Genomic DNA, 26,218 nt, shown 5'->3' on the forward strand with positions numbered 1-26,218 from the left:
TAGCTCTGCTAGCTAAATCGATTTGGCCATCTGCTAACAGTACAGATGTGGGCCGTAATGTTTTGGGTGGAACTGGAAAGACAAGCGTGTTCCTAAATGGAGAAAACGACGGCAGTCATCAGAAGTATGATTCTAGCCGGGAACACACCTGTGGGCTCCACTTCCACCAGCTAACGCTGATATCTTACCAACAATCGGTACTTCCAGGACACAGGAGTGGAGCCAGTTGTTATAACCTGGAATGCCCTGCCTGAAAGGGTGGTGGAAGCAAATCCAATAGTAACTTTTGAAAAGGGAATTGGAAACATCGAAAAGGTCGGGGCTATGGGGAAAGAGCCAGGGGAGTGGGACTAATTGGATAACTCGTTGGAAGAGCCAGCACAGGCACGATGGGCCGAATGGTGTCCTGCGCTGTATACATTGGGGTGGGGGGGGGGGGGTAATTGTTTAAATCATAACACTCCCAGCCCATAGGGGGCGCTGTCGCACTCACATTCCGGAGTTACGCTTGGCCGGGCCTGGGTCCTTGTCGGCAGTACTATGGTTACAGCGGCAGGGGAGGTCATAATGTGCGGCGGCGGCCGGGTAGGGAGTGAGGGAACTCGGGCCGAAGCCGAACTCCCAGCCGCTGGAGGATGAGCTACAAGCCGGTACCCACCAGCGATGGTTACGTGACCGGTAAGGTGGCGGGTCAGGGTCCCAGATGTGGGGGGGAAAATCATGGTCCCAGATGTGGGAGTCAGGGTCCCAGATGTGTGGGGGGGGGGAATCAGGGTTAGGGTCCCAGGTGTGGAGCCCAGGTACTCGCAGAGCGGTATCAGAACTCCCTGCTCATAATTATAATAGCCTTAATTTAATAATATAATGAAATGTTTGTCATTTATCAAGTTTTTTATTATAAATTATATTAATTGTTTACCAATTTATTTTTTTAATGATTTTGTTATATTAAAGTTCATAAAGTATTAAAATTATAAAAGTAAATTACCAATAGTATTGTTTAGTTTTATAAAATTGAAAATATGAACATAAAATGTTGTATTCTAATTTTAGTTTGGTTCTAAAATGAACAAAATAAAATGCATAATGTTTAAAATTTTACATAAATGTATTTTGTTCACAATTTTATTATGTTAAATTTTAAACGAATTTACATAGAATTTACAACATGGAAATGTCATCTGTGCAATCCATGTCGGTGTTTATCCTCCACTCTACAGTAGTACTAATCCCAGGTGCCTGCCCTGTTCTTTAGTCCCCTTTTCAACCACCTATCTAACCTATTCTTAAATTGACATGGTCTCTGCTTCAATCACTAAGCATTTTACAGCTCAACAACTCTAGGTGTAAAAAAAGGTTTTACGTGCTCAGTGCCCTAATTCTCTTACATTTAATCTTCTATCTGTGCCTCTTCATTCCAAACCCCTTCAATCACTGGAAACAGTCTGTTTCTATCTTCTCTCTCCCATCCCTTCATAAATTTAAACACCTCTATTAAATCACCCCGCAACCACTTTTGTTCTAATGAAGAAAGATCATCCAAAATTTCAAGTCTTTCTTTGTATTTGTAGTTCCTTATACCAGGCAGCATCCGAGTGAATCTGTGCTGTACCCTCTCTATTGTGTCAATATTATTCGTATAGTGTGAAGCCCAAAAGTGCACAATACTCCAACTGTATCTTTCTAAGGCGTTAAGTAGATTCACCATTACATCTTGACTTTTATATTCTATATCTCTTGCCATAAGAGCTAGTATTCCACTAGCTTTCTTTAGCCACTTATAGAATCATAGAAGTTACAACATGGAAACAGGCCCTTCGGCCCAACATGTTCATGTCGCCCAGTTTATACCACTAAGCTAGTCCCAATTGCCTGCACTTGGCCCATATCCCTCTATACCCATCTTACCCATGTAACTGTCCAAATGCTTTTTAAAGGACAAAATTGTACCCGCCTCTACAACTGCCTCTGGCAGCTCGTTCCAGACACTCACCACCCTTTGAGTGAAAAAATTGCCCCTCTGGACCCTTTCGTATCTCTCCCCTCTCACCTTAAATCTATGCCCCCTCGTTATAGACTCCCCTACCTTTGGGAAAAGATTTTGACTATCGACCTTATCTATGCCCCTCATTATTTTATAGACTTCTATAAGATCACCCCTTAACCTTCTACTCTCCAGGGAAAAAAGTCCCAGTCTGTCTAACCTCTCCCTGTAAGTCAAACCATCAAGTCCCGGTAGCATCCTAGTAAATCTTTTCTGCACTCTTTCTAGTTTAATAATATCCTTTCTATAATAGGGTGACCAGAACTGTACACAGTACTCCAAGTGTGGCCTCACCAATGCCCTGTACAACTTCAACAAGACATCCCAACTCCTGCATTCAATGTTCTGACCAATGAAACCAAGCATGCCGAATGCCTTCTTCACCACCCTATCCACCTGTGACTCCACTTTCAAGGAGCTATGAATCTGTACTCCTAGATCTCTTTGTTCTATAACTCTCCCCAACGCCCTACCATTAACGGAGTAGGTCCTGGCCCGATTCGATCTACCAAAATGCATCACCTCACATTTATCTAAATTAAACTCCATCTGCCATTCATCTACTACTTTAAAACCCCCAGATCCCTCTGCTCTTGCACATCATCCAACTTTGCACCAATTTTTACATTTTTAGTTTTTCAAAATTAAACATAATGACACAAGAACAATATAAAATGTTATTTTCACCAATGTATTTTATCAAGGTTATAATTTAATAAAGTTTTAATTTAGTAAATTGAAGCAATTATATTTTTAAGTCATAATTTTTATATTGTATAATTAGAAAATTGAAATTAGTAAGTTTTTGACTTTCTATAATTTTGTTTAATATTGAAAAAGTGTGAATTTTATTTTCTAATTTTAATGTAGTTTTATTTTAATTTATGACTATTATAATACAATTATAAAATGTTATAAAATTTTGATCAGAATAAAGTTCTAAACAAAATAACCTAAAATTTAATTTTGTTTGTAATTTGATCAACTGCCAGAGTGGCTCAGTCGTAAACCCATTAAAAGAGCTGAAACTTTTCGAGTATATGATATGATACAGATTCCCTGGTCAGTGTTGAATTATTTAAGCCGGATAGTGTTGGTGGATGACTTCAGCACCCCTGTGCTAGAGAGGGGAAAATCAACCAGAGTTTCTACTCCTGATAACTATCTAGTAACATCTGCTGCAAAGTTAGCGCTTTCAAGAGGGAGGTAAAATGGACACTTTTTTAAAAAAAAAAATGTTTTCTCTTTCCTCTTATAATCTATCCCTTTGGGATCTGTCTGGAGCTTGTGCAATCTGCTCCCCAAGTCCCTTGTTGAAAGAGAGTTCTTAGTACTATTAGACACATCTCTTCCATCTAATGTTTCTCCTTGCACTCCTATAGCCCTTTTCTATAGCCTTTGTTCAGATCAAGAGCTGTTGGAGAAAAGATCTAACCTACATTTGTAACACCTCATGAGCTTGTTTATTTCTAAAAGCAGAACATGTCAAAATTAGGCCTTGTTTTTAAAATCAAAGTGAGTCATTGTCACTACTAATGGGTATCACTTGCTTCTGCACCTGGGACACATCTCGAACCTGGACATGTGATGTTTTTTTTTGCTTTCAATCACAGCTGCCATCTTCTCAAGAAGAAGAAAAATCCCCGCAGATTATTTATGTCTATCTTATGTTTTCAAAAATTGAGTGTTACTTATGAGCGAGCTGATTTGTTCATCGGAATAAGAAACCCAGTCAGTGTAAAGATGCTGGCAGTGTGGAGGGAGAACCAGATTCCTGTTGCTCAGTGGCATCAACTGCGAATCAGAATCTTGTCAAAGGAGAAGTTAGCCCAGTGCTGAAAAAGAAAAGAAAGTACTCGAGTGGATTTCCCGGTGCAGAAAACAAGACATCAGTGGCTAGAAATTTCTCTATCCATTACATACCTCTTGGGCAGAGTTGCATAGCTTACGGGTTTGTCTGAAATTCCTTTACTTGGAGGTGTTAACCCATTTATTTTAACCACCAAAATAGCAGAGAGGGCATTCAGATGAATGCATTGAGCATTTGTAACTATTATTCCACAATGTAACTTCAAGGCCGTAATAGATGTGAGCTTTGACTTGGGGAATAAATGTAACTGATAACACCTTGATGCTCCTTCCCGATACTTTTTACTCATGCTCAATGCAAAAGTCAGCTTCCATACACAAACCCATGCCTCATATGAGCCGAAACTTCACATAGTGCATACAATTTCTCAGATGGTGTTGCTTCTGGGCAAACAATGAACCCTTCTACCGCTGGGTTGGGTAACAGAAGTAATATATGGTCCACCTGGCGTATAGTCCAGATTTTCTCAAACTGCCAGAAAACATCATGCTACCAGTCCATGCAGTTCAGGCTAAGATATACTAAATTGAATTGTATTAAAAAGTATGATTATACAGAAGCAAGAATAAATTAGATTTTAAACTGTCCTCAATTCTCACCATTACTTTAAAACTATTTTTCTCAAACTAAGTGTTAGATTTTTGTTTGGCATGGGTATTAAGGGCTATGGATCAAAGGCAGGTAAATGGGGTTGAGGTACAGATCAGCCATGATCTAATTGAATGGTGGAACAGGCTCAAGGGGCTGAATGGCCTACTCCTGTTTCTATGTTAATGTGCAAGATAATTTCAGTAATTGGAATGAGCATCCTCCATTTAAAGTTGAGTTCTTCAAGTATGTCTGAAATAGATCTGGTCAGTGTTCAATAGATCACAAATTTAGGTGTGTCAGAAAATAGATTTGTGCAAATAAAAACACCTGTCGTTGCATATTTAATCTTGATGGTTCAGACTAAATCTGCTTGCCTTTTAAAAAAAAATTGCCTGCTCTCTTTCAGATAGGACGCAGAGTTGGCCATCATTTATTTGCTGTTCGATTCTGACAATCCTTGTTTTTCTGTTGGTGGTCATCACTTTTCCAATCACTGGATGGTTTGTTGTAAAGGTACGCAGTCTGAAACACCGAATCTGATTTGTACTTTTCCTCTCCCTCAGTGACCCTTTCTGTAACGGCACTGCACTGCGGTGTAGTGGAATTAAGTCGTAGAGAGCAGGAGGCCCCGGGCCTCTGGTCTGTGCTGAGTTACCTGATCTAAGTTGGCACAACTGTGGGCTACGGATGGAAAAAATTCAGCCAGATCTCCTGCTCTTGATCCCTATTCAGTGACTCCTTCTGGAAAATGTGTGTGTGTTTGTGTCGACGTTAGGTGAGAATAGGATCAGGTTTGTCTGGTACTGGAATTCTGAGTTTTGGCAGAAAAACTTTTCTTGAAATAAAAAGGAAGAACAATTGTAAAATGGTATCAACTTCACTGAAAGGAAGCTGTTAATTTATATAGTGCCTTATCATATCTCAACAGGCAATGAGTTAGCTTGGACGCAGTGACTGTTATGGAGGGAGCAATATTGCACATAGTAAGATCCCACAAACAGCAATGAGATGAACGACCAGTGAATCTGGTTCTGGTTCTGGTGCTATTAGTTGAGGGAGGGACATTGGCCAAACTTCCACTTAGAATGTTGGATTCGCACGGAGGGCCAATCTTCCAGCATTTACTGCTCCTCCCCCTACCCCAAACCAGCTTCCCTGTCCTAATATAACCCAGCAGCTGCATTTCAGGAATGTGATTAACACCAGGAACTGTGGACGCTGTTAAGTTTCATGACCAGAAACATTAGTTTACAATGATTTTGAAGAAGTCAAATTCTGCTTTGATTATACGGGACTCCAGGAAATAGACTAATGTTTTGGGATTGCCTCCTGAGATTCTGTCCCGTTTTTCCTTGGAAGGAGCAAATCATTGGCCTCAGTTGTGACTTAGGAACAGCTTATACTGCCACCATTGACTTGTAGATGCTTCACAGTGTTGGATAGAGGGAATTGGTTCTTACTAAAAGCTGTTTCTCTTTTCAACGACAGTCGGTGCCACAGTATGAGCGGATTGTCGTGTTCCGCTTCGGAAGGATCGTAAGCACCAAGGGCCCTGGATTTATCCTCTTGCTTCCTTTCATTGATCAGTGGCAGAAAGTTGATGTCCGGACTAAAGCTTTTGTTATCGCACCATTTGAGGTATGTGACCTTTTCAGCCCTGGTTTCTAGAAGGTGACTTAGATGAAGGGACCGAGTGTAACGTATGCAAGTTTGCTGACGATACAAAGCTAGGTGGGAAAGTAAGCTGTGAGGAGGACACACAGAGTCTGCAAAGGGATATAGACAGATTAAGTGAGTGAGCAAGAAGGCGGCAGATGTGGGAAAATGTGAGGTTATTTATTCACTTTGGTAGGAAAAATAGAAAAACAGAATATTTTTTTAAATGGTGAGAAACTATTAAATGTTGGTGTTCAGAGAGACTTGGGTGCCCTCGTACAAGAAACACAAAAAGTTGGTATGCAGTTACAGCAGGCAATTAGGAAAGCAAATGGCATGTTGGCCTTTATTGCAAGGGGGTTGGAGTACAAGAATAAGGAAATCTTACTACAGTTGTACAGGGCTTTAGTGAGACCTCACCTGGACATACTGCATACAGTTTTGGTCTCCTTATCAAAGGAAGGATATACTTGCCATAGAGGCAGTGCAACGAAGGTTCACTAGATTAATTCCTGGGATGAGAGTGTTGTCTTATGAAGAGAGGTTGAGCAGAATGGGCCTATACTCTCTGGAGTTTAGAAGAATGAGAGGTGATCTTATTGAAACATATAAGATTATGAGGGGGCTTGACAGGGTAGATGCTAAGAGATTGTTTCCCCTGGCTAGATAGGCAAGAATTGGGGGGCATATTCGCAGGATAAGGGGTCAGCTATTCAAGACTGAGATGAAGAGGAATTTCTTCACGCAGAGGGTTGTGAATCTTCGGAATTCTCTACCTCAGAGGGCTGTGGATGCGAAGTCATTGAATATATTCAAGGCTGAGATCGATAGATTTTTGGACTCTAGGGGAGTCAAGGGATGTGGGGAATCGGGCGGGAAAGTGGAGTTGAGTTCGAAGATCAGCCATGATCTGATTGAGTGGAGCAGGCTCGAGGGGCCTTATGGCCTACTCCTGCTCCTATTTCTTATGTGCTTAAGGTAAATATGAGGATAGAAATGACTGTTGATGATATTAGCAAAACAAGCACCAAATGCTGGTTTTGCCAGGAGCCACAGATGAAGCTGAGACAAGGACCCACATTATGTCCTAAATCATGAAAGTGCTAAACTGGGTCACGAGATCTGAATTCTGACTGTCATTCAGGCGTGTAACGCACACCAGGCCATTGTATGCGTATAATCTCACACTGCCCGTGTGATCAACTGCACATTATTCCCCCAGGCACCTGCAGTATGTTTATTTTTAAATTCTACCTCCCAAAGACAAGGACATGGGCACCAGACACCCTCCAGTTCCTCACGCAGAAAGCTTTTGAGCAGCTTATAAACTATCCCTCTAAATGTGGAATTTAGCTCACTCCCCTCGATTCGCGTTCCCGGTATATTATTTTGTTTCTCTGTTTTAGTCGTGTGGAAAAGTCCTCAAATTGTTATTTTCTGTTTAGTTTTTGTGCTGTGGGGTTAACTCGCTGGCTGTCAATGTGTGCCCACGATCCTGCGGTGCGATGACGTTCACACAACGATATTGCTGCCTCGTGCCCTTTCCCTGCACAGGGCAGCAGTATCCTTGCGTGAATGTTGTCTTGCTGAGGCATGCACGTTCGAAGCTCCCAGGTTTGATTCCTGGTCTGAGAATGAGTTACCTGATCCCTGTCAGGGAGTGGGAGGGGCAGTTGGGCTGTGCAATTGGCTCCTGTGCTAGCGAAAGGGAAAGAAATCCCCTTGATCGCTGTCTAGTTCCAGTTGTTCCTGTTGGAAAATGCACGTGTGTCTGTGTGGACCTTGCACAAGAATAGGATTGGGCCCTGCTTCGAAGCTTGCTGCTGTCAAATAAGCTGGTGGCACTCCCCTCAAGGAATTTGTAATTGCTCAGATCTGATCAGAGACCAACATTTTCCGGGACTGTTTACACAAATTTGAGGTTCTTGGGAGCGGCACGTCGCACTGCGCGGGCCAAGTGTCGGGATTTGTGAAATGTCGCACCACATCAAATCATTTACCCTACTAGTGGCCCACCTGCGTGAGGTACTGGAGGGTGTCTGGTGCCCATGTCCTTGTCTTTGGGAGGTAGAATTTAAAAATAAACATACTGCAGGTTCCTGGGGGAGTAACGTGCAGTTGATCACACGGGCAATGTGAGATTATACGCATACAATGGCCTGGTGTGCGTTACACGCCTGAATTACAGTCAGAATTCAGATCTCGTGACCCAGTTTACAGAGGACTTTGAACCTACGAGAGTGAGAGAGCCCTGAATATAACTCCCAACCACAGTTTACTTTTTCTGCCCCCCTCCCCGCTGGTTTTTGCCCCTCCTCTGACTGCACTGACTCGTGCTGGAGCGTGGTTTCACGGGAACTTAGAATAACTAGCACATCTTCCATGGCATTGCTCATGGGAGTTGGAGGCTACCCTACTTTATAAAGAGTGGAGCATTATGCCACCTTATCAACAGTATTATTCTGCTGCTAGCAATGCAGCTTTGTGTAATTGGTCTGTCCCTTATAAGACTGCCTAGTCTAGTTGCTTTAAGTAGGCACACCTGGGGTCAATTAGAGACTAATTGCAGTTAGACACCTCCCGAGCGCAATTACAGCGTAATTGTTTCTTTTTAGGTTGGCAACTGCTTGTAAACCCTTGCCTCCTCCCCAAGGTCTGACAATATCTATAAGAAATGACTGGCTTTTTGTTGTGTGTGATACAGAAATTTGCATGTGAGTCAAAATGTGACACCTGAAGCATGATGGGTGGGTCTCATAACTTTTATTTGTATTTTGGCACATCTCCAGAGAATATATTGTTTTATAAGAACAAGAACATCATAGCACGTAAAACATAATGTATTATCCTTCTGCCAAAATGTAGATGTGTGTCTCTTTAAGCCTCCACAGTCTAACTGCTGTTAAGTAAAGACTGGGTGAGTTCATACAGAGGTCCAAAAAAACACTGCAGACATTCTTGTCTGGTATTTAGTGTTCTTGGAGCGTTCCATGATTTCTTTATACTTTTCTTTCAAGTGTAATGTAAAAATTTGAGTGCGCCATTTTGAAGTGTGACAAGCAGAAATTGTGCACCAGGCGTACCTTTTTATAATATGATAGATATATTTACAAAATGGAGTTGTAATTTTTTTTTTCTTTGTTACTCCATAAACAGCAAAAGCATCGTCTAATCTCACAGTACATCACGCAGAAGGAAGGGTAAACTTTCATCTCTTTCACACAGGCAACAATTAAAGATGGAGCTCTGATCTTTATCGGTGCAGAAGTCCACTACCATATCTTGATTCCAGTCATTTCTGTGGTAGCAGTGCAGGATATCAACAGCACCTTGATAGACACTGTTCACCACGTGATGATGAACTACCTGCCCCGGAAAACGCTGGTGACCATCCAGGTGGATAAGAGTAAAACTGAAGCACAATTAGCGGTGAGGAACATAGGAACAGGAGTAGACTATTCAGCCGCCTCGAGCCTGTTCTATGTGGAATTCAGTTAGATCATGGCTGATCTGTATCTTAACTCCATCCACCTGCCTTGGATCCGTAACCCTTAATACCCTTGCCTTTGGAAAATCTATCAATCTCTGTTTTGAAATTTTCAATTGACCCCCCCCCCCCCCCCGCCCGCCAGCCTCAACAGCTTTGTGGGGGAGAGTTCCAGATTTCCTCTCCCCTTTGTGTGAAGAAGTGCTTCCTGACATCACCCCTGAACGGCCTAGTTCTAATTTTAAGGTTGTGTTCCCTGTTGTTCTGGACTCGCCCACCAGAGGAAATAGTTTCTCTCTCTCTATCCTGTCAGCTCCTTTTAATTATCTTAAACACCTCCATTAGATCACCCCTTAATCGTCTATACTCAAAGGGAGCTTTTTATTTTGACTGCTACATTGAGTGCTGATGCCAGGGCTATGAGGTTTGCTTGCAAGACAGCCTTTTGCTGCCTTGTTCATTGTATCAGTCTCTGCTGCTGTTAGAATTCTGCTGTAAAACTGCTCGCAATTACTGAACAAGATGCTGGTGCTTGGGTTTGCACCGTCCAGGAACAAGAAGCCCCATCTGTTTCACTGTAAAGTAATTGATTTTTGCATAAAAATTGCAGAATAACTTGAGATAGTTCACACTCCGGATTTTTTTTTAAAGTCAGCTTTCTCCCCTCTCCTGAAGACTGTGACTCAAGTCACGGTTCTAAAGCATGGAGAGGCCCTCTAGTTCTTCATAACCCAACTGGCGATTCTTCGTGTGTGAGGGTCGGCACTGAGTGCTTTTCCATGGAGGGCTTTGCATCCAAGCACAATTCTCTTCTTGCGCCCTGGAACGTTTTGCAATGTTAAAAGGCGCTATATAAATGCAAGTTGTTGTTCCCCCTAATAACCACATGCAGCAAAGATCAGAAGCGCGAGCACTGGCTGATTTTCCCCCTCCCTAGACTCGGGTGCTTCATCCGAGCTGCGATCAGCTAACTCAGCACAAAATGTGGATCAAACCCAAGGCCCTTGGGTTGTGTGGCTCATCACCTGATGCATTAACCTACTCAAAAAAAAAATCAGGGGTTCAAGGCTTTTTTAAGAAAACACAATTGCTAAAATTAAAATGTAGCTTTTATGTTTTGTAGGAGTTGAGCACATGGTTTAGGCTGACATTTCAGCAGGGTACTGAGAAAGTGCTGCCTTGTCCCAGATGAGATAAACTTAGCATATTTGTCTATTCACGGTGTCTGAGGTGGATGTTAGAGGGTCCATGGCCTATTCAGAGGAGAGCAGGGAGTTCTCCCAATGTCCCGGCCAATATTCCTCCCTCAACCAACATCACCAAAAAAAACCCTACAGATTGGTCGTCATTCTTGTCACTGCTGCTTGTAGGATCTTGCTGTGAAAAATGGCTATGATATAAGTATTCTATTGTCTGTGAAGTGCTTTGGGATGTTTCTGAGATACATGACAAAGCACCATACAAACAAAAGATCTTTCTTTAAATATAATGCCAAGCCAAAGAGTGTCAACAGTAATGAACCAGGTTGTGAGTCCAGCCTATAAATTCTTTTGTACCTCTGATTTTCCTGCGTTCCCGATGCCATTTTAGTGGTTCATGACAGACTACATTGCATGCTATCGCTTGCACCTGTGACAGAGCTGCTTTGACTCACCATCTCCTATGAGCTATCCCTCACGTAGTTATCCTCTTTCGCTTTACGCTGAACCTCATGTAACTCCTGCAATAGCTCAGTTGGTTAAAGCCAGTGCTGAACTCAACCCTACAGACCAGAAGGTGCCAGCTTCGACTCCTGATTTGTGCTGAGTTAGCCGATCGGCGTGGTTGTGCATTGGAGAAAATAGGTAATCCTTGCTGGAAGGAGCCCACACTGTGTGTGTGTGTGTGTGTGTGTGTGTGTGTGGGGCGAGGGTGAGATTGGGCCTTCTCATCATCAACGACTTGTATTTATATAGCGCCTTTATGGTAGCAAAATGTCCCAAGATGCTTCACAGGAACGTAATCAGACAAAATTTGACACCAAGCCGCATGAAGAGATATTAGGGCAGGTGACCAAAAACTTGGTCAAAGGTGGGTTTTAAAGAGTGACTTGAAGGAGGAGAGGTTTAGGGAGGGAATTCCAGAGCTTCGGGCCTCGGCAGCTGAAGGCACGGCCGCCAATGGTGGGACGATTTAAAATGGGGGATGCGCAAGAGGCCAGAATTGGAGGAGCGCAGAGATCTCGGAGGGTTGTTGAAGCTGGAGGAGGTGACAGAGATAGGGTGGGGCGAGGCCACGGTCAAATACTTATCAGCATTCGTGTAAAGAATAGCCACTTGGGTGAGCTATCGGCTGGCACGGGGTGTCCATGGAATCGTGCTGCAGCTGAGGCAGTGCCTACAGGAGAAGGTGGGGACTGGAGTAGGGAAGAAATACACCATTTAATGTGTGTGTGTTTATTTTGAAAATCGCAATCTTGAACAAAAGGTTTGAAGTGCTGAAATGTTTTGTTTTTTTTTTACTTGCAGTTTGAGATCAACGAGAAGACCAAGGACTGGGGTCTAGAAGTGGAACGAGTGAACCTGATTCTGCACAGGGTGTTAAAACCAACGGAAGAGCTTCTCCGAGAATCTGAGGCAGTTTTACGCAGCTCTCGACGAGACAAGCTAACTGTCCCTCTCCGGAAGCTAGCTATGCACATCCTGAAAAAGAGTAGCTCAGGATCAGCACGTTCTCCACTGTCTTCTGCACAGTCTTCGGCACAGTCTAGTGAGAGTGAAGGTTAGGCAAAGTTCTTCTAACATAGACTCAACTATAGAACACTTGTGAAAATTTATGGCAAGTTCAGCTCTCTGGAGGCATAATGCAGCAGGGTCCAAGTTTAAACCCACGTTCTTATTAATTTGCTTCTATTTCAAGTTGCTGGTGTGAACAAATTTCGGTGTTCTGTTTTATTATTTATCCACCAGTGAGTCAAGAGCACAAAGTGGAGCCCTCTCCAAACCTGTAAGGCCACTGAATTCAAACAGGACAAGCTAGAAAACAAGAAATACGAACACAAATAGGACTGCGCTGCCAAGGCTTATAGGCCACACGTGGCTCCAAGGGATGTACTCCAGAACCCCCCACCCCTCACCTAGTGGGTGAAGACACTGCCTGGTGTTACACAAAACCACACAAACCAGAAGGTGCCAAGCTGAGTTGGCTGATCTCAACCAGGGGCCACAATTGACCTCAGCGTTCCTGGGCTGGGAAGGGGAAGCAAAGAAAAATCCGCCAAGATTCTCGTAACCGATGGTTGCACTAGTACCCCTTGCTGAAAGGTGCGAGTGTACGAGCACCGTGGGAGAACAGGGTCAGGCTTGGCTGTGATGCCCTCCACTGGCCTGCTGTTGGTCCACAGTCCAGGTTCCCACAGGTCCCTGTTTAACCATACTCTAGCAAGAGTCAGTGCTTTTTGGTAAATTTGGTGTAAAACTACTAATTGTATTTTAAAACACAGGATTGGCAATATATTTTAGTAGCTAAGTTAATGGAAAGGTGTTAGTGCAAAGTGCTGGTTTTATTAAATGGTTTCCTTTTCTGCCCCATTTTTTCTGCAGTCCGCCTCCCCCCCCACCCTGACCTTCTGTGCTGAAAGAGTTAACTCCTTACTAGGAAATAGGGGTTGCCAACCCTCCAGGATTGTCCTGGAGTCTCCAGGAATTTAAAGATTAATCTCCTGTACACTGCTGTGAGCAACCCCAGAGAAAAATCATAGGGGTGTTTTTTTTAAAAATAGTTTTTCTTTCATTTCCTTTGAAGACGTTTATTTATTAGTTATAAATATATTGGAGAGGGGCAGTCAAGAATCATCCACTGGGAATCCAACAACGAGTCTGTTGGCTTTCCAATTGTAAACAATTTTACAACACCAAGTTATAGTCCAGCAATTTTATTTTAAATTCACAAGCTTTCGGAGGCTTCCTCCTTCCTCAGGTGAACGATTGGCTGGGGAAGGCGGGGATGCGCAAGAGGCCAGAATTGGAGGAGTGCCGAGATCTCGGAAGGTTGTAGGGCTGGAGGGAGGTAAAAGATCGGGAGGGGCGAGGCCATGGAGGGATTTGAACACAAGGATGAGAATTTTAAATTCTAGGCGTTCCCAGACTGGGAGCCAATGTAGGTCAGCAAGCACGGGGGGTGATGGGTGATTGGGACTTGAGAACCATCTACGTCACCCTTCCCTGGAGCCTGTTCGATATCTTGTTAGAGGTTTTGAGCCCAAAATTGCACAAAGCATTCTAAACACTAACTCAGAGAGGAAGTTTACCTCAGATGGCTATCGATGGGGAAATCCCAAACTCAAGTATGGAGAACAAGTCTGGCCACCCAGCGAATGCCTGGTCATCACCACCTAATAATTTCCCTTCTCTACTTCTTTCGCTGGATACCCACTGATCGTGAATTAATTAATCAATCTCGAGAAACAATTAAAACCAACACACGCGTTAGGATACAGGCAGCAGAGTTTTGGATGAGCTCAAGTTTTCGGAGGGTGGAAGGTGGGTTATCTGTAAATTAAACTCTCTGCCTTAACCAGATAAGCAATTAGGGGAAACCTGTGTGAATTTTTTTTCTCTCTGAGATGTTTGTGTTCCTTTATAGCCAGTGTTCAGATCCTATCTGACGAGGCTGAACCTGAAGAAGTTGAGAGTATCCTTATCAATCCAGACTGGGTACTTTCTAAAGTGAAGGTCCTTCTTTCCGAGGAGCTGGTGAAACAGATTGGAGCCTGTTACCTTTTCAATGTTAGCCAAAGGAATGGAACTCATAACTTGTATTATCTGGACCTCACCAAAGGTGACTTAAAGTTTCCTCATATACCTTGTCTAATGCAGATCTGTACAAAACGGGCGAAATTGCTTTTTATTGAAAAAAAATGGGAATATATTTTTGTTACACTATTTTGAAGAGTGTGATTGTACTCACTAGTGATTAGATGCACCAGTGGTAGTGCTGCTGAGTCGCTTGTTAAACTGATAATGAGTCACTTAATGAGCTGAAATCTGAAGCACCTACCCTTGGCGCTGGGGCTGCCAGTGTGTGGCATATTGCCTGCAGTGTACCATACGCAGCCCACGAGCCCTGGTGCTTATATGGTTTCAATTTGTCTTAATATTTCTTGCTGGTTTTAAGATATTATTCGCGTTTTTAAGTTCCATTAATGATAGCAGAGGTTTTTTAATCGCTATACTCACTGATGATGTTCGTCTTGTTTGAATTTTGTGGATCCAAGGGCTGTTCTTAGCATTTCTTCCTCGATGGTGAGGGAGAAAGGAATAGGAGGAAATGTTGATAGTGTGGGAGGAGGCTCGTATGGACCGACATGGACCAGTTGGGCCAAATGGCCTGTTTGTATGCAGAATATTCTATGTAATTAGTGTCGGCAACTGGAGAGATCTGTAAATGAGTAGGAACATTGTTTTAAACTATCACGTGGTCCGCGAGGAACCTAACCAGCTCATCAAGACAGAAATTTCACAAATAACTTGTGGAGGTTTTCCTTCTGGTTGACTCAGCTTGAAAAATGTGGGGGAAACCCACCGAACCAGCCACATGCTCAGCCCGCAGCAACAACCCTTCCCCACTCCGAAAATAAAACATCGCAGCTCATGTTCAAGCTGTTATTGGTGGGGACCACTCCCGGCTATCATTTGATAACAAGTTATCATCGACTCTTGGAACAGGCCAGCGATTTTCCTAAACTGTGAGGAAGAAAATCGTTTGACAGATCCTCAACAGGAGTCCTGCCATAGAAGTAGAAAATTTGACACCGCCATACAGGACAAATGCAGTTGAACTGTGCCTCTTGGATTGACGATGTCTTTAAAATCTGGCTTACATGTTTGACGCGAACATGCGTGCAAAAGAAGAAATGGGAGTTCTGATTTACTTTCTGTTTGGTACTTTGTGCAGTCCTGTGTAATAATGCCACACCAGCTTGCATTTGTATAGAGCCTTTAAAGTAGCAAAAACGTCCGAAGGGGCTTCACAGGAGCGTTATCAAACAGAATTTGACACCGAGACGCAGAAGGAGATACTAGGACAGGTGACCAAAGGTTTGGTCAAAGAGGTAGGTTTTAAGGAGCGTCCTAAAGGAGGAAAGAGAGGCGGAGAGGTTTAGGGAGGGAATTCCAGAGCTTAGGGCCTAGGCACAGCTGCCAATGGTGGGATGAAGAATATCGGGGATGTGTAAAAGGCCGGAATTGGAGAAGCGCAGAGATCTCGGAGGGTTCTCGGGCGGGAGGAGGTCACAGAGATGGGGAGGAGCGAGGCCATGGAGGCAAGAGAATAACAAAGTGCACTCTGGTGCTCACAGCCTGCCATTCTAAATTGCCGATCCATGGGACCTTTCACTAATCTGTGCCTCAGTATCACTTCATAGTTAGCATACAAGACCTGTGAAAACAAAGCCACCCATAGCAGGACTTGGACAACATCCAGGCCTGGGCAGACAGGTGACAGGGAATATCAGTACCACATCGGTGCCAGGCAGTGACCATCCTCGAGAAGAAAAGATCCAACCACCTCCACATAACCTACAATGGCATTGTCATTGCTGAATCCCCCCTATCATAAACATCCTGGGGGGGGGGGGGGGGGGGGGAAGTGAGTCACCATTGACCAGAAGCTTAGCTGAACCAGCCATATCATCAAAACGGCTACAAGAAGAGGGCAGATGTTGGCACTTTGCGACGATTGGCTCACTCCTCACCTCAAGACCTGTCCAATGTCTACAAAGCTCAATTTATAAGTGTGATGGAATACTCATGACTCACTTGGATGAGTTCAGCTGCAATGAGACTTAAAAAGCTTGATGCCATCCAGGATATGATAATTGAATGGCGGAACAGACTCAAGGGGCTGAATGGCCTACTCCTGTTCCTATGTTCATATAGAGCTGTCTGCTTGACCAGTGCCCTGCTATACTCGGCTCAGTATCCCAGCCCCTTCACTGCTGATGCCTTATGGTTGCAGTTATGTACGAGCTACAGGATGAACTACAGCAACTCACCAAGTTTACTCCGACAGCTCCAAGCTTCATGACCTCTCCCACCAAGAAGGACAAGAGCAGCAAGATCCCAGAAACACCATCAGCTCCAGATTCCCCTCCAAGTCACAAACCATCCTGATTTGGATCGCCGTTTCGTTCATTGTTGCTGGGTCAAAATCCTGGAATTCCCTACCTAACAGTTCTGTGTGAGCACCTTCGTCACACGGACTGCAGCCGTTCAGGAAGGCGGCTCACCACCAACACCACAGGACAGCTAGGGTTGGGCAATAAATGTGTCTTCACTATGTCACTCACATCCCAAAAACACATTTTAAAAAAAAATACAGTCAATACATTCACAAAGTCAAAAATACTCGTGTAGGACTGATTAGATTTTCGTACACAAATTTCATAAAATACGATCCGATTGAAGATCAATTTCAGATGGAATATTAGATCCTCTTCTGAGGTTGGGGCTCGGGTATCTAGCCCTTGTTACATCTGACCAGGGAGCGGTTGATGCTTCATTGCCCAGCACCAGTGTTCTTTTATAATAAGGCAAAAATCTAAGCAAGATGTTGCGATTAATTATTAACCGTCTGTAACCTCCTCTTGCTAAATTTCAGATTCTGGTAAGGCAGGCTACGGCATACCTGACATAGACCCTGATGTGACTCTTGAAGTGACAGCAGAGACCATGCAGGCCTTGTTCTCGGGGAACCTGAAGCCTTTATCAGCCTACATGAGTGGACGGATACGCATACACGGCGATTTGAAAATTGCGATGAAGCTGGAGGAGCTAATCAAGAAACTGCACCAATAGTGATGTAGCAGAGACATAATCCCACACCCACCCTGGGCAAAGACTCCTGAGTTTCATGTCTTTATTTTATTTACATTTCAGTTATTTTCTCAGAAGTTCTGTACTAATGTATTGTTAATAGTTTATGGACCAATAATCCATTCCTGAAAAAATAAACTTGTAATAGTAGGTTACATTGCCCTGTTCTGTTATATATCCTTCAGGTGCTCGGTCACTATTAGCTTTGCTACTCTCACCGATGTCTCCCCTATGTTTTTATGCAGCGAGTTGTTACGATTTGGAGTGCACTGCCTGAAAAGGTGGCGGAAGCAGACTCAATAGTAACTTTCGAAAGGGAGTTGAATATATACTGGAAAAGGAAAAATTTGCAGGGCTATGGGGGAAAAGAGCAGGGGAGTGGGACTAATTGGATAGCTCTTTCAAAGAGCAGGCACGATAGGCTTGTTCGCCTCCTTCTGTACAATTCTATGTCGTACCGGCTGTACAACTGTGTTGAACGTGCTCACTGTATATGTTAAGAAAAGTAGATATTTAAAAAAAAATGATTGTCTTTATTACAACAGTGACTACAGTTCAAAAGTACTCCTTTAGCTGTAAAGTACTTTAGAACATCCTGAGGTCGTGAAAGTTGCTGTATAAATGCAAGTCTTTTTTAATGCTCCTTGAAGGTGAAATGCCAAGGCTCCTTTATCTTGATGTGTATGTACTTGGAAGCTATACTATTTTTACAAAATCAAAATCAGTCTACGAATGAAACAAATGTGAAGAAATTAGTGCAATTTTATTGTGCTTGTAAAATATAATCAGGGTTAAGGAGAAATTCTGATTTATTTCTATATTTATTCTCTGCAGTTTGACGCTCAATAAAAAATGTTGTACTGCGGTCCAAATAAATTGTTACACTTTGTTTTTAGGGCCTGTGCTGTTGTAACCAATGATTCATTCCATACTTGTGGATTATACAAATAACATGCAGCATCCAGTATACAGTACCCATTTTCTATAACGATTAGATGCAGTTCATATTCTTAAAGGTGTTAGGCTAGGTGCATAGAGCTGCAGTTTTTTTTTGGGGGGTGGGGTTTGGGGAAGTTTCTCCCTTTTCCTATAATTTTTATCACCCAGCCTAATCTCTTGCAGCTGGGAGGACAGGTGCACAGCCTGTAGCTAGCCACTAGGAGGCACGAAGCATCACCTCGGTGTGACTCGCCCCGCCAATATGCCCTTGCACCTCTGCTAAGAGATGCCACAGCCTTTGCTCTGTGCCATCCAGCTCAAAGTTGCTCAGATCCACTGAGACCTATGGATCCAAATCTGTCCTTGAGGTCTTGGTTTGATAAGTCTGCTCTGGTAAATATAGATGGGCCAGAAACAAGCAAAATCTTCCAGATCTCTCACAGCCAAAGTTGACTGAATAAGTCTTCAGGGGCAAGGATTAACCCCATTCCCCTCTCTGGTGAAGTTTCTCATCATAGAAGCAATCAGCTCTAAAGCAGCTATTAAAGGATGGACCTTTCGTGCTTTGACACCACCTATAGAATCTTTGGGGTCATGGGCAGCATCCTTGTCCAGTGCCCTGATACTGCTTTTGCCATTTCTACCACCTTCATTCTGGTCCAGTCTGCCTCGCCTGTTATACTGGGAGGGCTTGAGGATCTTTTTGATTGAGATAAAATCTTGGGGATTTCTGATTCAGAGGCTGAGAGGAGGATGACCATGCTCTCTGGCCTTGTACCTCACTATCTCCTTGGTGCCACCTAACCAGTGATGTTGATTTGTCCTTTCAACCATGGTGGTGACCTTCCATATGAGCCTTAGCTTTTCACATAGGTTTTTAAAACATTCCATCTGGCTATTGACCCACAACTGGCCCAAATTGGCACTAAAGTGGTAACCTTACTTTAGAGATGGCTGGTTTGGTTAAAAAGAAAAGTATGGATGGCTTGCTGAGTTAAATCCCCCAACAATGACAGTTCTTTAAGTGCATCTTTACCTATTTCCCCTGGAGTTGGCCAATGGTATGGACTTATATGGATTTTTCCTTCACCTCCACTGTGAGCTCTCATAAATTCAGTTTGGGATCAGTTCGATCATGGCTGATCTGTACCTCAACTCCATTTACCCTGCCTTTGCTCCATATCTCTTTATACCCTTACCCAACAAAAATCTGTCAATCTCAGTTTTGAAATTTTCAATTGACCCCCAGCCTCAACAGCTTTTGGGGGGCGAGTTCCAGATTTCAAATAAGATGATTTAGTTCCTTGAGATCGTCCAACACATGCTGATCACTCCATGTGATATTTTGAATGACTAATTATACAACTGATAAAATATTAACAATATACAGTCTACTCTCAATGCAAAGTTATTTATTTCAAATTATCCGACAATTAAATGTTTTAACACTTTGCTGTGTTATTGCCGTTGCTTAATTCAAGTTATGGGATAATTCTAATTTTTAGTGCAAAAAAAAATGACTTTAGGTTATCGGGTATAAATTGTAATTTTATCCTGAGATGGGCATTTGAATTAGACTTAATTCGGGAATTTAACTCAACAGGAGTGAGTTTGAATTTCCAATGCTTGCATCTGTTGTGCATTAATTTGGTGGTGGGTGACTTCAGTTGAGTTTTCTGCCGCCAGATGGTGCCAAACTGCTGGAAATTGCAGAGCTCGCTGAGAATTAACATTGAGGAAGAGAGAAAATAGAATCCTTTACCTTCACTTATCTCTAGCATTGTTAGGGGACGTGTTTTATTGTAACAATAGGCGTGGTGCAAACAAAATGTTATTTTTTTGATTGTGCAGGAATTATTAAGTCAACAGCTGGTGCTTTCTTAATTAACAACATGTTTGTTACAATATTGGACCCGAGGAATTGCAGGATCAATTTTCCATATTGAAATTTGGAAATAGCCTTGCAAACAGAGGGGGAAAAAAATCAAAGAGCAAATAACAAGTTGCATTTATATAGCGCCTTTAACGTAGTAAAACGTCCCAAGACACTTCACAGGAATGTTATCAAACTAAATTTGACTCTGAGCCACATGAAATATTAGAACAGATGACCAAAAGCTTGGACAAAGAGGTAGGTTTTAAGGAGCGTCTTAAAGGAGTAGAGAGAAGCGGAGAGGTTTAGGGAGGGAATTCCAGAGCTTAGGGCCTAGGCAGCTGAAGGCACGGCCACCAATGGTGGAGCGAATAATATAGGGGATGCGCAGTATTTAATACAGTATTTAAATCAATATTAACAAGGTGAGAAATTTTAAAACATACTTTAATGAGAAATATAAAATACAAGAGCAGCTGCAGTTGTTAGCCGTGGCTCAGCACTCTCACCTCTGAGTCAGGAGATTGTGGGTTGGAGTCCCATTCCAGAGACTTGAGCACAAAATCTAGGCTGACACTCCATTGCAGTACTGAAGGAGTGCTGCACTGTCCAAGATGCTATCTTTCGGAAACCTAGAATCCAGACCTTAAAGATTCCATGGCAATATTTTGAAGAAGAGCAGGGGAGTTCTCCCTGGTGTCCTGGTCAATATTTATCCCTCAACCAACATCATTAAAACAGATTATCTGGTCATTATCTCATTGCTGCTTGTGGGATCTTGCTGTGCGCAAATTGGCTGCTGTGTTTCCTACATTACAACAGTGACTACACTTCAAAAGTACTTAATTGGCTGTGCAGCACTTTGAAACGTCCGGAGGTCATGAAAAGTGCTACATAAATGCAAGTTCTTTCTTTGCATTTAGGAAACAATTCAAAATTAATATAATTTTTAGTTGTCTACTGACTTGCTGTGTCTTTTCACGCTGCGATTTATTTGGTGGATGATTTGGTGACATTTATCGCCAGCATTCCCTTAAAGCTAAGGGGGATCCTGTTCCATAGAACGAGTTCACTTATAGATTTAAAATATTTGGTTCGGCTTCTCATTGAGTTAAGGTTCTATTTGTCTGGCGGTGCGTGGAGTCCGGGAGTGCCAGTAGTTCAGTAAACGATTAAAAAATCCACAATAGCAACAGCCGGTGAGCTCCCACTGTAACACGTCCCTTTAATAAATTGCCAAGTCTTGCATATAAATGCAGCATCATTTACAAGTATACAATACGGGTACTTAAGGACAACATTGGGGCAGAACTCGTCTATAAAGCGATATAACTGGAAATATAATATACAAGTGCTACTGTATCGCTTACGTTTGGGAAATAATTGAAAATGATCTATATTATATTGAACGTTAAGAGCTGACGGTACTTGACTATAATAGTGCAGAATATGTTTGTCAAAAATATTTAGTAATAGTCTAGATAAAATGTGTTGTAAATATTGAGGGTAGAGAAAATTTCTTTAAACCTTTTCGTTTGGGTATTGTTACATTTTATAGAGTTCTTTTAAAAAAAATAAAACTCGGGTTTCAGTTTTGGCTTTGCATTCCCAGGTAGTTTATGTATTGTGTTAAAATCAACTGTATATAGATTGCTTCCGAAGATCAACATTGAAAACCTTTTACCATAAACATTTCAGTTTTTATGAAGGTAGGGGCGGAGAAGCTGTGGGAATGAGACCGATTACAGGCAGCAGATTGGGTTCGTGACAAAATGCATCTTTGCTGAAAAGCAAGATGATCATTTCAATTCCGATGCGATGGATTTGGTTAATTGGATGGTCGGTGATCGAAGAGGCTCCAGCTGCGTCTCAAAAAATATACAGGAGGAAAAGGAAAAATGATATCCCACACTCAACTACCACACACCCCATGCACTAGACAGTAGAACCTCAATACGGTACCTAAAGACAAGCCAAATGTTGTAAATAAGACTTGAAACGAAATTGCAAGGGCTATGGGCAATGAGCAGGGGCGTGAGACTATTTGGGACAGCTCTTTCCAAAGAGCCGGCACAGGCACAATGGGCCGAATGGCCTCCTTCTGTGCTGTCTGGTTCTATGAAGAGTGAGCCTGTTCTATGGAACAGGACCCCCTGATTTACTTTTAAGGAAACGTTGATGTCAAATTTAATTCTGATTTCAAGCCACCAAAGAAGACACAGCAAGTCAGTAAAAGATTATATTAATTTTCAATTTATTTCCCAAATGTAAGCGATACAGTAGCACTTGTATATTATATTTTCAGTTAAGCAGGTTTTGAAATGCATCACTTTGTTAATATTTATTTTAATGGCTGTTTTACTCGGCAATCTTTGATTTTTTAAAAAAAAATAATGTTTGTCAGATCATTATTTTGGCAGAGATAAAATAGCCAACAGAATTGCTGGAGATCTGAAATAAAAGCAGAAAGTGCAGGAACCACCCTACGGGTCTGTCAGCTTCTGGGAGTGCATTTACACTGCAAGTGCAAGGTTGCTTGTTTCTGTTTGGGCACTGAGACTAATGTTTAGTGTAAATCCGGAGTCAGCACCCGAACTGACTCCAGTGTGAGACTCCCCGTGGGGGAGCGGTATCTCCACATTGACACTACACTCAAGTGAGGTGTCACATTGGGGCTCCCTCAGACCTCCTGGTCACCCCGTCAGCCGACTCTGCAGTTCATTTAAATATTTGGACCCTGCCAACCATTCCCTCTAAACATTTAAATTTTAACCGGTGGAAGAGGAGCTTTGTGCGTGAATGTAGCGACAGATGCGCAGAACTCTCTCATGGGCATTAGAATGGGAATTCCTGCTAAGCAGTGTAAACCAATATGGTGGCCACAAGCCACATGTGGCTAATCGGGAATCCAGATGTGGCTAATTTGCATTTTTGATTGGAAAATAATTAGCTCTTTCAAAGAGCCTGCATGGACACAATGGGCCGAATGGCCTCCTTCTATGCTGTAAGATTCTATGAGTAATAGACAACACCATTGGGCATGTGATCTCAATATTCGCATGTGAACCTTAATCTTTTTGTGCATTTGATGGTAAAATGGTGAGAGGAAAAGTAGAGTGTTTGACTGTTGAAGTGTTTTACATCCTTGGTTACTTATTCGTTATCTGCCAAAATGGTGTGAAACATGGGGGAAAGCGCCAGATTTCAGCACCATAGAAACACCAGCAACATCGTATATCCCTCTATACCCATCTTACCTATTTACATGGGTAAGATGGGTATAGAGGGATATGGGCCAAGTGCAGGCAATTGGGACTAGCTTAGTGGTATAAACTGGGCGACATGGACATGTTGGGCCGAAGGGCCTGTTTCCATGTTGTAACTTCTATGATTCTATGATTCTAAGAGGAGAGCTGTCACCGTGGTCAGCTCGACCACTTGGAATAACCGGTCCAGGCCAGCAGAAAAAAGCAAACCCAACCAATAATGAACAGGTCCAACAGGGCACGTTATGGTAACGGGCAGGGAGCATCCAATCACGTTCAGGATAGAGAGTGGGGGTGGGTCTGGATGGAGAGCGGGGGTGGGTCTGGATGGAGAGCGGGGGTGGGTCTGGATGGAGAGTGGGGGTGGGTCTGGATGGAGAGGGGGGGTGGGTCTGGATGGAGAGCGGGGGTGGGTCTGGATGGAGAGCGGGGGTGGGTCTGGATGGAGACCGGGGGTGGGTCTGGATGGAGAGCGGGGGTGGGTCTGGATGGAGAGGGGGGGTGGGTCTGGATGGAGAGGGGGGGTGGGTCTGGATGGAGAGCGGGGGTGGGTCTGGATGGAGAGCGGGGGTGGGTCTGGATGGAGACCGGGGGTGGGTCTGGATGGAGAGCGGGGGTGGGTCTGGATGGAGAGCGGGGGTGGGTCTGGATGGAGAACATGGTCTGAAACTTAACTGGACCAGCCACATAAATACTGTGGCTATAACAGCCGGCCAGAGGCTGGGTATTCTGTGGCAAGTGATTCACTTCCTGACTCCCCAAAGCCTTTCCACCATCTACAAGGCACAAGTCAGCAGTGTGATGGAATACCCTCCACTTGCTTGGATGAGTGCAGCTCCAACAACACTCAATAAGCTTGACATCATCCAGGACAAAGCAGCCCACTTGATTGGCACCCCATCCACCACATCAAACATTCACTCCCTTCACCACCGGCGCACCGTGGCTGCAGTGTGTACCATCCACAGGATGCACTGCAGCAACTCGCCAAGGCTTCTTCGTCAGCACCTCCCAAACCCGCAACCTCTACCACCTGGAAGGACAAGGGCAGCAGGTACATGGGAACACCACTGCCTGCACGTTCCCCTCCAAGTCACACACCATCTTGACTTGGAAATATATCACTGTTCCCTCATCGTCACTGGGTCAAAATCCACTGTGAGAGCACCTTCATCACACGGACTGCAGCGTTTCAAGAAGGCGGCTCACCACCACCTTCTCGAGGGCAATTAGGGTTGGCCAGAAATGCTGGCCTTGCCAGTGACACCCACATCCCATGAATGAACAAAAAAGAAGCAGGGCCGGGTTTGGTTGGAGAGCTGGGCCAGGTCTGGATGGAGAACAGGGCCGGGTCTGGATGGAGAACAGGGCCGGGTCTGGATGGAGAGCAGGGCCTGGTCTAGATGGAGAACAGGGCCAGGTCTGGATGGAGAACAGGGCCGGGTCTGGATGGAGAACAGGGCCGGGTTTAGATGGAGAGCAGGGCTGGGTCTGGATGGAGAGCAGGGCTGGGTCTGGATGGAGAGCAGGGCCGGATTAGGATGAAGAGCAGGGCCGGGTTTGGATGGAGAGCAGGGCCGGATTAGGATGAAGAGCAGGGCCGGGTTTGGATGGAGAGCAGGGCCGGGTCTGGATGGAGAACAGGGCCGGGTCTGGATGGAGAACAGGGCCGGGTCTGGATGGAGAACAGGGCCGGGTCTGGATGGAGAACAGGGCCGGGTCTGGATGGAGAACAGGGCCGGGTCTGGATGGAGAACAGGGCCGGGTCTGGATGGAGAACAGGGCCGGGTCTGGATGGAGAACAGGGCCGGGTCAGGATGGAGAGCAGGGCCGGGTCTGGATGGAGAACAGGGCCGGGTCTGGATGGAGAACAGGGCCGGGTCTGGATGGAGAACATATAAAATGCCCAGGAAAACTGAGAGAGATTCTTGCCCTTTGATGCTGTTTACAATAAATTCAGTGTTATTTATTTATATGAAGTTTGCTGATTTCCTTCAAAGGTATAGTATCAGTATCATAAATATTGCAGAGACAGCTAAAATACAATGTTCCGAGGTTCAGGCCACAGATCTGGGCAGAAGAGCTTTGCACGAAAACCCCAGGCACTTTATCCCGTGCAGATTTCTTCAGAAGCTAAGAAGCCTTCAGCAGAATTCTGACTTGGTATAAGGGTATAAAGGCTGATTCCTGGTGACACTGACATGAAGTGGCCAGGAGCTGGGACAGTTTTTTAATAAAAATTTTCTCTCTAGTTTCAGCCTGCGTTTGGACACAATTTAATCAATCACATTTTTCACCTTTAATCTGTCAAAACATTTTTGAAAAAGTCACTTTGTGTTACCATCTCGGTTGGTGATCCATGGAAAGTCATAATTATGACACTGGAGTCAGAGTTGGTTTGTTACCTGCTTTCTGACGGACTTCAGTTGCCAGACTAAGTCGCTGCTGTTGACCGATTTGTGAGACCCAACAGAATTGGACGGCAGAGCTGGAGGGCAGAGTTGGTGAAATCTGATTCAAAGCATCCCCAGCACCGGTTCAGGCCCGAGTGCTTGTCCCCGTTCGCAGCCCCAGCTGCAACTCATACGTTAGGACGTTCAAGTATTTACGGCTCAGTGGGTAACGCTCTTGCATCTGCG

At 43.8% G+C, this 26,218-nt stretch overlaps 1 protein-coding gene across 2 annotated transcripts; it reads left to right on the top strand.

The window, feature by feature from the left end:
* Positions 1 to 473: 473 nt before the first annotated feature.
* On the top strand, positions 474 to 18,341 carry stoml1 (stomatin (EPB72)-like 1). Of its 2 annotated transcripts, XM_067973535.1 has the most exons (7): positions 475 to 678; positions 4,912 to 5,018; positions 5,994 to 6,143; positions 9,387 to 9,590; positions 12,156 to 12,408; positions 14,272 to 14,466; positions 17,287 to 18,341. In XM_067973535.1, exons 1-7 carry the CDS (start codon positions 636 to 638, stop codon positions 17,481 to 17,483), a joined length of 1,149 nt encoding a protein of 382 aa, XP_067829636.1. In that variant the 5' UTR covers positions 475 to 635; the 3' UTR covers positions 17,484 to 18,341. The 2 variants fall into 2 exon arrangements, with proteins under 2 accessions (XP_067829637.1, XP_067829636.1); XM_067973536.1 differs by lacking the exon at positions 9,387 to 9,590 and having other exon boundaries at positions 474 to 678.
* Positions 18,342 to 26,218: the final 7,877 nt, after the last annotated feature.

Source organism: Heptranchias perlo, chromosome 38 (genome assembly GCF_035084215.1).
Source record: "Heptranchias perlo isolate sHepPer1 chromosome 38, sHepPer1.hap1, whole genome shotgun sequence".
In the NCBI taxonomy this organism is placed as follows: domain Eukaryota; kingdom Metazoa; phylum Chordata; class Chondrichthyes; order Hexanchiformes; family Hexanchidae; genus Heptranchias; species Heptranchias perlo.

Coding starts and splice junctions, on each gene's coding strand:
- stoml1 (XM_067973535.1), top strand. CDS start 636: ATGAGCTACAAGCCGGTACCCACCAGCGATGGTTACGTGACCG. Junction 6,144..9,386: donor TTGTTATCGCACCATTTGAG/GTATGTGACCTT, acceptor TCTTTCACACAG/GCAACAATTAAAGATGGAGC. Junction 14,467..17,286: donor TTATCTGGACCTCACCAAAG/GTGACTTAAAGT, acceptor GCTAAATTTCAG/ATTCTGGTAAGGCAGGCTAC.